This window comes from Heptranchias perlo, chromosome 15 (assembly GCF_035084215.1).
Source record: "Heptranchias perlo isolate sHepPer1 chromosome 15, sHepPer1.hap1, whole genome shotgun sequence".
NCBI classification, from domain to species: domain Eukaryota; kingdom Metazoa; phylum Chordata; class Chondrichthyes; order Hexanchiformes; family Hexanchidae; genus Heptranchias; species Heptranchias perlo.
In genome coordinates, this window is record NC_090339.1 from 65,093,102 (window position 1) to 65,104,746 (window position 11,645).

At 47.1% G+C, this 11,645-nt stretch overlaps 1 protein-coding gene across 1 annotated transcript; it reads right to left on the bottom strand.

The window, feature by feature from the left end:
• Positions 1 to 9,868: 9,868 nt before the first annotated feature.
• LOC137332826 (uncharacterized protein DDB_G0283357-like) lies at positions 9,869 to 10,987 on the bottom strand. Its single transcript, XM_067996758.1, has one exon. The coding sequence runs from the start codon at positions 10,985 to 10,987 to the stop codon at positions 9,869 to 9,871; it is 1,119 nt and encodes a 372-aa protein (XP_067852859.1).
• Positions 10,988 to 11,645: the final 658 nt, after the last annotated feature.

Sequence of the window (11,645 nt, forward strand, 5' to 3'; positions counted from 1 at the left end):
ATGCAAATTAGATAGATTTCTTTCAGAAAATAATATTTTGGGACACAGTAGATGAGTAATTAGAGACAGGACACATGGTGAGTGTAACAGGCTCGGGAGGAACAGGTGACTTTGGACCTAAGGTTCCCAAAGCTCTCCCCCACTGGGGGTTTTCCTCACCTCATGTCTGGGTCTGTTGTAGACTCATTGATGGAGATCGATTGCTCTGATTAGTCAACAATCCATTATCATTGTATCGTGTGATTAGCAGGATGATGGAAAGTGAATGAGGGGGACTTTGGTCTTTCTTCGTCCAGCAATCCCTCTGCTGCATGTGTGAGGATTGGCATATTAGGGAATAAAACATCATATTTATTATGAAGTTAAGGGAAAGGATAATGTGGCAATAAAATCTGATTAACCAGTGATTGAAGATGTAGTTTGTGTTGTGGTTATAAGCAGGTTATTTTATTTCTTTATGATCATCCTGGGTTTAAATCTCAGTAGTGAACGGTACTTTGGGGAGGACGGCAGGGCAGAGATACAGAAATAGTTTGTGGACGTAAGTAGCTGATTGAAGAATGAACGGCCTCATTCATCCATTCACTCGACAGTAGCTTCTTCGACAGCACCTCCCAAACCCGCGACCTCTACCACCTAGAAGGACAAGGGCAGCAGGCGCATGGGAACAACACCACCTGCACGTTCCCCTCCAAGTCACACACCATCCCGACTTGGAAATATATCGCCGTTCCTTCATCGTCGCTGGGTCAAAATCCTGGAACTCCCTTCCTAACAGCACTGTGGGAGAACCTTCACCACATGGACTGCAGCGGTTCAAGAAGGCGGCTCACCACCATCTTCTCAAGGACAATTAGGGATGGGCAATAAATGCCGGCCTCGCCAGCGCTCCCACATCCTGAGAATGAATTTTAAAGAAATTGAGTAGGACAGCAGACACAAATCGCAGCTAAAACAAACCATCAGTTTCATGTTGAACTCATTACCTAAAGTGTGTCCTGAGTTCTTTCGACCCTTAGTTGAGCATCGAGGTAAAGCTACCTCATAAGGTAAGATCTCAATACTCTCTCCGTGCAAAGTCAGTGATTGTTAGATAAACGGCTTGCCACGATTACAAATGAAGGTTAATTGTAGGACAATGGTTAAAGCAAAGCCACATACATAAAGCACTATCGGGTCCTGCTCTCCTCTGCTAAAACTGCTCACTATTCCAGGGTCATCCTGGAATGCAAAGATAACCCCCGGCTTCTCTTCTCCACTGCAAACCGTCTTCTTAAACCCCTCTCCCTTGCCCCCTCCATCTCCAACAAAAAGCGCGAGGAGCTCATGGAATTCTTGGTCACTAAGATTGAGACCATCCGTTCAGCTGCCTCTGCCGGTTCCCTCCCTTCCCCTAGCCCACCGAGCCAAACTTTTCCTATGGTTCCCCCCTGCTCTAGCCCTGAACTCGCATCTTTCTCGAGTTTCTCTCCTTTTTCCCCTCATGCCCTCTCCGAGCTCACCTTGACCATGAGACCCACCTCCTGCTCCCTCGACCCTATTCCCACCAAACTGATGACCACCCAACTTCTCTTCCTGGACCCCATGTTAGCTGATATTGTTAACGGTTCCTTCTCCTCAGATACTGTCCCCCTCCCCTTCAAATCTGCCGTCATCACCCCCTCCTCAAAAAACCCACCCCTGGCCCCTCTGTCCTTGCAAACTGCTGAATTCCATCTCCAACCTCGCTTTCCTCTCCAAAATCCTTGAATGTTTTGTCACCTCCCAAATCCATGCCCGTATTTCCCACAACTCCAAGTTTGAATCCCTCCAATCAGGTTTCCGCCCCACCACAGCCCTGAAACGGCCCTTATCAAATTCACAAATGACATCCTATGTATCTGTGACGATGGTAAACTATCCCTCCTCATCCTTCTCCACCTGTCTGCAGCCTCTGACACGGTTGACCACACCATCCTCCTCCATCGCCTCTCCTCCATCGTCCAGCTGGGTGGGACTGCCCTCGCCTGGCTCCATTCTTATCTATCCAGTCGTAGCCAGAGAATCACCTGCAATGGCTTCTCTTCCCACTCCCTCACTGTTACCTCTGGAGTTCCCCCGAGGATCTATCCCTGGCCCCCTCCTATTTCTCATCTACATTCTGCCCCTCGGTGACATCATCCGAAAACACAATGTCAGATTCCACATGTACACTGACGACACCCAGCTCTACCTCACCACCACGTCCCTCGACCTCTCCACTGCCTCTGATTTGTCACATTGCTTGTCCGACATCCAGTTTTGGATGAGCAAAAATTTCCTCCAACTCAGTATTGGGAAGAGTGAAGCCGTTGTCTTCGGTCCCCGCCGCAAACTCCGTTCCCTCACCGACTCCATCCCTCTCCCCGGCCACTGTCTGAGGCTGAACCAGGCCGTTCGCAACCTTTGCATCCTATTTGACCCTGAACTGAGCTCCCGACCACATATCCGCTCCATCACCAAGACCGCCCACTTCCACCTCCGTAACATCGCCCGTCTCCGCCCCCGCCTCAGCTCATCTGCTGCTGAAACCCTCATCCGTGCCTTTGTCACCTCCAGACTCGACTATCCCAATCCTCTCCTGGCCGACCTCCCATCTTCCACCCTCCATAAACTTGAGCTCATCCAAAACTCTGCTGCCCGTATCCTAACTCGCACCAAGTCCCGTTCACCCATCACCCCCTGTGCTCGCTGACCTACATTGGCTCCCAGTCTGGGAACATTTCAATTTTAAAATTCTAATCCTTGTTTTCAAATCCCTCCATGGCCTCGCCCCTCCCTATCTCTGTAACCTCCTCCAGCCCTACACCCCTCCGAGATCTCTGCGCTTCTCCGATTCTGGCCTCTTGCGCATCCCCAATTTTAATCGCTCCACCATTGGCGGCCGTGCCTTCAGCTGCCTGGGCCCTAAGCTCTGGAATTCCCTCCCTAAACCTCTCCGCCTCTCTCTCCTCCTTTAAGATGCTCCTTAAAACCTACCTCTTTGACCAAGCTTTTGTTCGCCTGACCTAATATCTCCTTATGTGGCTCAGTGTCAATTTTTGTTTGATAATCGCTCCTGTGAAGCGCCTTGGAACGTTTTACTACGTTAAAGGCGCTATATAAATGCAAGTAGTTGTAGTAGTAGTAGTAGTTGTTGTTGTTGTTGTACTCATCACTCCTGTGTAACTTATCACACAAATGAAACAAGGGGGAACATGGGGGAAATACCAAAATAAAAAGGAACCAATAATCACTGACAACTGAAGCTAATTAGAATTTCCTGATACTTATCATTCAAATGACCTCATTGACTCTTTCTTTCTACCCAATGAGTAGTTTCCAGTGGGTTTTGGTGCAGCATCTAACTTTCAAGTGTGTAATCTCACACGATCTTTAGAACAATGCTGAACGTTGCAGAAATGGCACTGACATCGCAAAAACAGAGCTGAGAAGAAGAGTGTCAGAGATTGGCAAAGAGGGTGAATCATCCATGGTTTACCTGCCTTGCAGCCTTTACAATAAATGCAGCAATCGTTCTCAACTGTCAGTGAAGGTAATTGTCCCCTAAATGTATAATTCCACACACTCAGGTCCCGTCTTAATTTCTTAATTTGCTGCTTTGACCAGCAGATGTGAGGAAGTGAACTGAGATCATCAAAGGCCTTTATATTTTTGGTGTGTGTAGAAGTTATGCAATTGTTTACATGTGTTAGACGTTTGTTATCTGGCAGGAGTGCAATTCCTTTCATTTGTTGTTTAATTTTCAGTACCTTTTAATTCATATTTTAGGGTTGTCTCTTAGTTTGGGGATTATTCACACTTTATATCTCAGCCCCGCTGCTACACGATGTATTCATGAACATATATACCTGCGAGTGTGTCTCCCTCATCTCCAAGACACTTTTCTTGATCTGCTTCCAACTGAGCCAGGCCGGCATATAGAATGGCAAATAGCACAGAAACAGGCCATTCGGCCCAACTGGTCTATGCCAGTGTTTATGCTCCACTCGAGCCTCCTCCCTCCCTACTTCATCTCACCCTATCAGCATATCCTTCTATTCCTTTCTCCCTCATGTGTTTATCCAGCTTCCCCTTAAATCCATCTACACTATTCACCTCAACTACTCCTTGTGGTAGTGAGTTCCACATTCTCACCACTCTCTGGGTAAAGAGGTTTCTCCTGAATTCCCTATTGGATTTATTAGTGACGATCTTATATTTGTGGCCCCTAGTTCTGGTCTCTCCCACAAGTGGAAACATTTTCTCTACGTCTCCCCTATCAAACCCCTTCATAATTTTAAAGACCTCTATCAGGTCACCACTCAGACTTCTCTTTTCTAGAGAAAATAAACTTACAAGAGTGGAACTTGAATTGTGTAATAAATCACTGAACCCCCAGATAAGATAGTAGGTTTTAACCCATTTTTATAAAATTTTATATAATTTTATACAAATTCCATGGTGTTGTGACGTGTTTTACTGATATTGGCTCCTGAATGGCCACTGACTGAGACGTGAACCTTTCTGTTGTTAAATGATGATCTCCACACTGAAGAATTAATGGTTGTGATATAATCACTGCAATTCTATGAAGTAATAATCAATGATTTATTACAAGGAAATAATCAGATAACATACCATCTGTGTTCATATTATAATAAAAAGTCAATGGGAATCAGGGGGAAAACTCTCCAGTGGCTGGAGTCATACCTAGCACAAAGGAAGATGGGAGTGGTTGTTGGAGGCCAATCATCTCAGCCCCAGGGCATTGCTGCAGGAGTTCCTCAGGGCAGTGTCCTAGGCCCAACCATCTTCAGCTGCTTCATCAATGACCTTCCCTCCATCATAAGGTCAGAAATGGGGATGTTTGCTGATGATTGCACAGTGTTCAGTTCCATTCGCAACCCCTCAAATAATGAAGCAGTCTGAGCCCGCATGCAGCAAGACCTGGACAACATCCAGGCTTGGGCTCATAAGTGGCAAGTAATATTCGCGCCAGATAAGTGCCAGGCAATGACCATCTCCAACAAGAGAGAATCTAACCACCTCCCCTTGACATTCAACGGCATTACCATCACCGAATCCCCCACCATCAACATCCCGGGGGTCACCATTGACCAGAAACTTAACTGGACCAGCCATATAAATACTGTGGCTATGAGAACAGGTCAGAAGCTGGGTATTCTGCGGTGAGTGACTCACCTCCTGACTCCACAAAGCCTTTCCACCATCTACAAGGCACAAGTCAGGAGTGTGATGGAATACTCTCCACTATCCTAGATGAGTGCAGCTCCAACAACACTCAAGAAGCTCGACACCATCCAAGATAAAGCAGCCCGCTTGATTGGCACCCCATCCATCACCCTAAACATTCACTCCCTTCACCACCGGCGCACAGTGGCTGCAGTGTGCACCATCCACAGGATGCACTGCAGCAACTCGCCAAGGCTTCTTCGACAGCACCTCCCAAACCCGCGACCTCTACCACCTAGAAGGACAAGGGCAGCAGGCGCATGGGAACAACACCACCTGCACGTTCCCCTCCAAGTCACACACCATCCCGACTTGGAAATATATCACCGTTCCTTCATCGTCGCTGGGTCAAAATCCTGGAACTCCCTTCCTAACAGCACTGTGGGAGAACCGTCACCACACGGACTGCAGCGGTTCAAGAAGGCGGCTCACCACCACCTTCTCAAGGGCAATTAGGGATGGGCAATAAATGCCGGCCTCGCCAGCGACGCCCACATCCCATGAACGAATATAAAAAAAACAGTTTGATGGTGTGCAGTCTGGCATGTCACACTTCCTGTGTCACACTTCCTGTGACCAGCCCCACAATCTGTGAATGCTCTATTTTTGTTCTAAGTTCCATTTTCAACTTAATTTTTAAAAAAAAAATAGATTTTGATTTTGCCATGGGGGGAGAGACAGAGATGGACAGCGACAGACAAAGAGAGAAAGAATGAAGGAACTTGCATTTATATAGCGCCTTTCACAACATCCGGACATCTTAAAGTGCTTTACAGCCAATGAAACACTTTTTGAAGTGTAGTCACTGTTGTAGTGTAGGAAACACAGCAGCCAATTTGCCGCACAGCAAGATCCCACAAACAGCAATGAGATAAATGACCTTGCTAGGATTTTGCACCAAAGTTTCTGGAGAGGAACTTGAACCTTCTGACTCAGAGGCGAGAGTGCGACCCACTGAGTCGCAGCTAACTCGTATAGAAAGAGAGAGACATACAAAAGGAAAGATAGAGAAACAAATAAAGACACAGCGAGAGACAGAAAGATTAGTGGGTGGGAGCAGAGGCCATTGGGGACTGAAGGAGTGGGTGCTGGCACTCAGGAAAGTTGTGAGGAGCGGATTTCGAGGGGGCCTCGCGAATGGGAAAAGTGGCAGACCCAGGGCAGGGCAGGTCGAAACATTTCATCCTGCTCCTCCGGGTCCCACAAAGAAAGTAAAACAAATTATAAAGAAACCTGCCTCTTTGAGCCTCTTCTGACCCCGACACCTCTTCACTTGCCGGGAAAACCACAACAATGTTCTGTCTCAGGCCACCGGTTAAAATAGCAGTCGGGCCTCAATGACATCATCAGAGCCTAATTCGCCCACGTTAAGAAGGACTCCACTGGTTGTCCTCTTTGCCTGCCCAGAGAAGCAGGTTAAAATTCCAAGCTGCGGGATCGCAGCAGCAGCAGGAGGTGGGTGAGTAAGTGTCCCGGACGATTTTAACTGCCCGCCCACCCGGTTTCTGCCGGGTCAGTAGGGTTAAAATCACCCCTACAGAGAGAGAAAGATGGAGCGAGAAATAGTGCAAGACAAACAGAAAACCAAGAGTGGGAAACAGAAAGAACCAGACAAGCTGACACGATACAAAATATCTGCAAAACTATTTCTTACAAAGCTTTTGTTTGTCAGCGACACCACAGGAGGCGGCCCTTAGTGGAATCAAACATTCTGCATCTTGCACATGTCTCGAGCATCACACCTCTCAGAGATATCACACCCATTGCACGCTCACAGGCAGTGCAGTGTTACCAATGGTTCACTAAATCCAACTGCTTCACCGATGTCCTTACCCGGTCTGGGCCTATATGTGACTCCAGCCCCCACACCAATGTGGTTGTCTCTTAACTGCCCTCTGAAGTGGGCCTAGCGAGTCCCTCAGTCGTATCGAACCACCAGAAAGGAAAACAAGAATAGATCAGACCAACCGCTCGCTGTGACTCAGGCATCGAATCAGGACACGGCAAAGGCACACCCAGCTCATTCGACGCCTAGAAGTAAAGGGAATTAGGGGTTACGGGGAGCGGGCAGGAAATTGGACATGAATTTAAATTTGAGGTTAGGATCAGATCAGCCATGATCTTATTGAATGGCGGAGCAGGCTCGAGGGGCCGATTGGCCTACTCCTGCTCCAATTTCTTATGTTCTTATGACCCTGCAAACTCCTCACTAACATCTGGGGACTTGTGCCTAAATTGGGAGAGCTGTCCCACAGACTAGTCAAGCAATAGCCTGACACAGCCATACTCACAGAATCATATCTTTCAGCCAACGTCCCAGACTCTTCCATCACCATCCCCTGGGTATGTCCTGTCCCACAGGCGGGACAGACCCACCAGAGGTGGCGGTACAGTGATATACAGTCAGGAGGGAGTGGCCCTGGGAGTCCTCAACATTGACTCTGGACCCCATGAAATCTCATGGCATCAGGTCAAACATGGGCAAGGAAACCTCCTGCTGATTACCACCTACCGCTGGAGCAGCTCACCGGATCGTGGCCGCGAGCGAGATAAGTTGCCGGGGATGTGGGTGTGGGGGGGGGGGGTGTCCCGATCGTGGAGGGTGGGGGGGAGGGGGTCGCAATCATGGAGGGTGGGGGTAAGGGGGTCCCGATCGTGAAGGGTGGGGGGAGGGGGTTCCTGATTGTGGAGGGTGGGGGAGGGGAGTCACGATCGAGGAGGGTGGGGGGGAGGAGGGGGGGGAGGGGAGTTGTAATCATGGAGGGTGGGGCGTAGGGTGGTTCCCCATCGTGGAGGGTGGGTGTTCCGATCGTGGAGGGTGGGGGAGGCGGGTGTCAGGGGCCCAGATTATTTTTGTGGGTTCCTGAGCATTCCTGCTCCTTCGGGGCCCACAAACAATAATTCAACACTTGCCATTGGCTGGGCCTCTTTGGTTCCATGGCCCATGGAGCCGGTCAGAGTGAGCACAGCGCAGGCTCCAACCAGCTCCCTCCTAAATTGCCGATCGGGGTCTTATGTATATCACAGGACCCCGATTCCCATATTAAAAGGGGCCCATCACCTGAAACAGGCGGGTTCTTTGGACACCCAGTGGGAGGCCCCTTTCATAATGGCGTCAGTCTGGTTTCGAGGCCACCCCCCCACTCCCCGCCATTAACACCAGGAGACGGCAATGAAAATCAGCCCCCACTCAGTCCAGGTGATAAATGCTCAGACCCTGGAGTGGAGTCGGGCCTACAACCTTCTGTCTCAGAGGCTCACCAGATCGGGAGAACAGGATCACAACAACAACTTGCATTTATATAGCGCCTTTAACGTAGTGAAACGTCCCGAGGTGCTTCACAGGAGCGTAAATCAGACAAAATTTGATACTGAGCCACATGAGACATTCGGTGAGGTCACCAAAAGCTTGGTCAAAGAGGTAGGTTTTAAGGAGCGTCTTAAAGGAGGAGGGAGAGGCGGAGAGGTTTAGGGAGGGAATTCCAGAGCTCAGGGCCCGGGCAGCTGAAGGCACGGCCGCCAGTGGTGAGGAGAAAGAAATAGAAATGATGATCTTACAAAGGGAAATAATCCTATCAGGGCCGATCTTATTTTTTTTAAAAATAGATAAAAGATGAACAGATTCAGTTTGTTTGTACTTTTTCTATTTGTAACGATCAATTGAATAGTTTGAAGAACAGGTGCTGTAAATGTTCCGATCTCCTCGAGTGCCCTGATCATTGCTGCTACCTTGTACTGCACACTGCAAATGAATCTTCTTCACATCAGAAATCTCACCACGCAACATCCCACTCTGGTCTGTTTCACAAACCCTCAGAGCAACTTTACAATGAGCCAAGTGATATGAAGTTGCAATTGTCAAGCAGACACAATTATTTACATATCTGCAAGCAACACGGGGAGAAAAATGTCAAGAAATCAATTCACTTTAAAAAGCTGACAGACGCTTTTAGTTACACTGAGATGTGAAATACGTAAGTGTTTTTTTAACCCTTTAAAGGTGAATTCTATTTCCTGATATAAAAATACAGCCTTATTTTCTGCTGTGTAGCTGATAGCTGGGATTTCTGAATTCTGTGTACTGTAAAATAAAGGTCGAGTAACTGAAAGTATTCACGCTGCAGAGAGGAAAGAAAGAATTTGTATTTATAGAAAGTCTTTCACAACCTCAGGATGTCCCAAAGTGCTTTACTTTTGAAGTGTAGTCACTGTTGTAATGTAGGAAACGCAGCAGCCAATTTGCACACAGCAAGATCCCACAAACAGCAATGAGATAAATGGGCCAATAAATGCCGGCTTTGTCAGTGACGCCCACATCTCGAGAATGAATAAAGGAAAAGATAAAGCACAACCTAGATGACTGATTACTCTGAGAGTGCTTTTTTATTCGATGACTTTTTATAAGGTATGAATTAAAGGAAAGAACTTTTCAAATCAAGGTTTTGATGCATTCATATATGAAGTGAAAGCACGAGTGGTTGTTACCTCATGGAGTGAACAATGCAGTGCATGGTTTAAAGGAGTGTCTTTCGACATTGAGCTGTCACTGCGATTTCAAAAATTTCTTATCTCCACTGTCACTGAAGAGCGATTAAGTAAGATCCTTTGTCAACTGTCACTTGATGGAGCCACCATTGTTAGTGCTACCATTGTTGGTGCTACCATTCATGGTGCTACCATTGTTAGTGCTACCATTGTTGGTGCTACCATTGATGGTGCTACCATTGTTAGTGCTACCATTGTTAGTGCTACCATTCATGGTGCTACCATTGTTAGTGCTACCATTGTTGGTGCTAACATTCATGGTGCTACCATTGTTAGTGCTACCATTGTTGGTGCTACCATTCATGGTGCTACCATTGTTAGTGCTACCATTGTTGGTGCTACCATTGATGGTGCTACCATTGATGGTGCTACCATTGTTGGTGCTACCATTGTTGGTGCTACCATTGATGGTGCTACCATTGTTGGTGCTACCATTCATGGTGCTACCATTGTTAGTGCTACCATTGTTGGTGCTACCATTGATGGTGCTACCATTGATGGTGCTACCATTGTTGGTGCTACCATTGTTGGTGCTACCATTGATGGTGCTACCATTGTTGGTGCTACCATTCATGGTGCTACCATTGATGGAGCTACCATTGATGGAGCCACCATTGTTAGTGCTACCATTGTTGGTGCTACCATTCATGGTGCTACCATTGTTGGTGCTACCATTCATGGTGCTACCATTGTTGGTGCTACCATTGATGGAGCTACCATTGATGGAGCTACCATTGTTGGTGCTACCATTGATGGAGCTACCATTGATGGAGCTACCATTGTTGGTGCTACCATTGATGGAGCTACCATTGATGGAGCTACCATTGTTGGTGCTACCATTCATGGTGCTACCATTGATGGAGCTACCATTGATGGAGCTACCATTGTTGGTGCTACCATTCATGGTGCTACCATTGTTGGTGCTACCATTGATGGTGCTACCATTGTTGGTGCTACCATTCATGGTGCTACCATTGATGGAGCTACCATTGATGGTGCTACCATTGATGGAGCTACCATTGTTGGTGCTACCATTCATGGTGCTACCATTGTTGGTGCTACTATTGATGGTGCTACCATTGTTGGTGCTACCATTCATGGTGCTACCATTGTTGGTGCTACCATTGATGGTGCTACCATTGTTGGTGCTACCATTGATGGAGATACCATTTATGGTGCCAGCATTCATGGTGCCACCATTGATGGAGATACCATTGATGAAGGCCTAACATTGTCAGATAAAGGCTCTGAACTAGTCCTTTCACAACAATGAATGAAAGAAACTTTTGAAAACTGCTTGAATAAGTATTCCAGGAACAAATGTGTCACCTTGAACATTGGTGTGTGAGAAGAACACCAAGGTACCAACTGAGTCACCTTTTCATGGGTTATCAAGTTGAGAAGTCCTGTTACTACATGGATTAAATAGTATAAACTAGCCAATCTCATGTGTCATTAATGATAGGTACTCTGGGGTTTGAAGCTTGCGATGTTTAGTTGCTAAGGTGGATCTGTGTTGGACCCAGCCTCTGCACTTAAGGTCACTACTCAATTGCCTGTGTGGGGAAGTAGTCTAAATAGGCACATCCTGATGTCAATTAAAGGTTATTTGTGTTTCTATAAATTTCTTTATGATGACGGTTCCTTGGAAATCACCAGTTCCTCCTTTTGCCGATGGGCCAGGTTATCAACAACAACAACAACTTGCATTTATATAGCGCCTTTAACGCAGTAAAACATCCCAAGGTGCTTCACAGGAGCGATTATCAAACAAAATTTGACGCCGAGCCACATAAGGAGATATTAGGACAGGTGACCAAAAGCTTGGTCAAAGAGGTAGGTTTTAA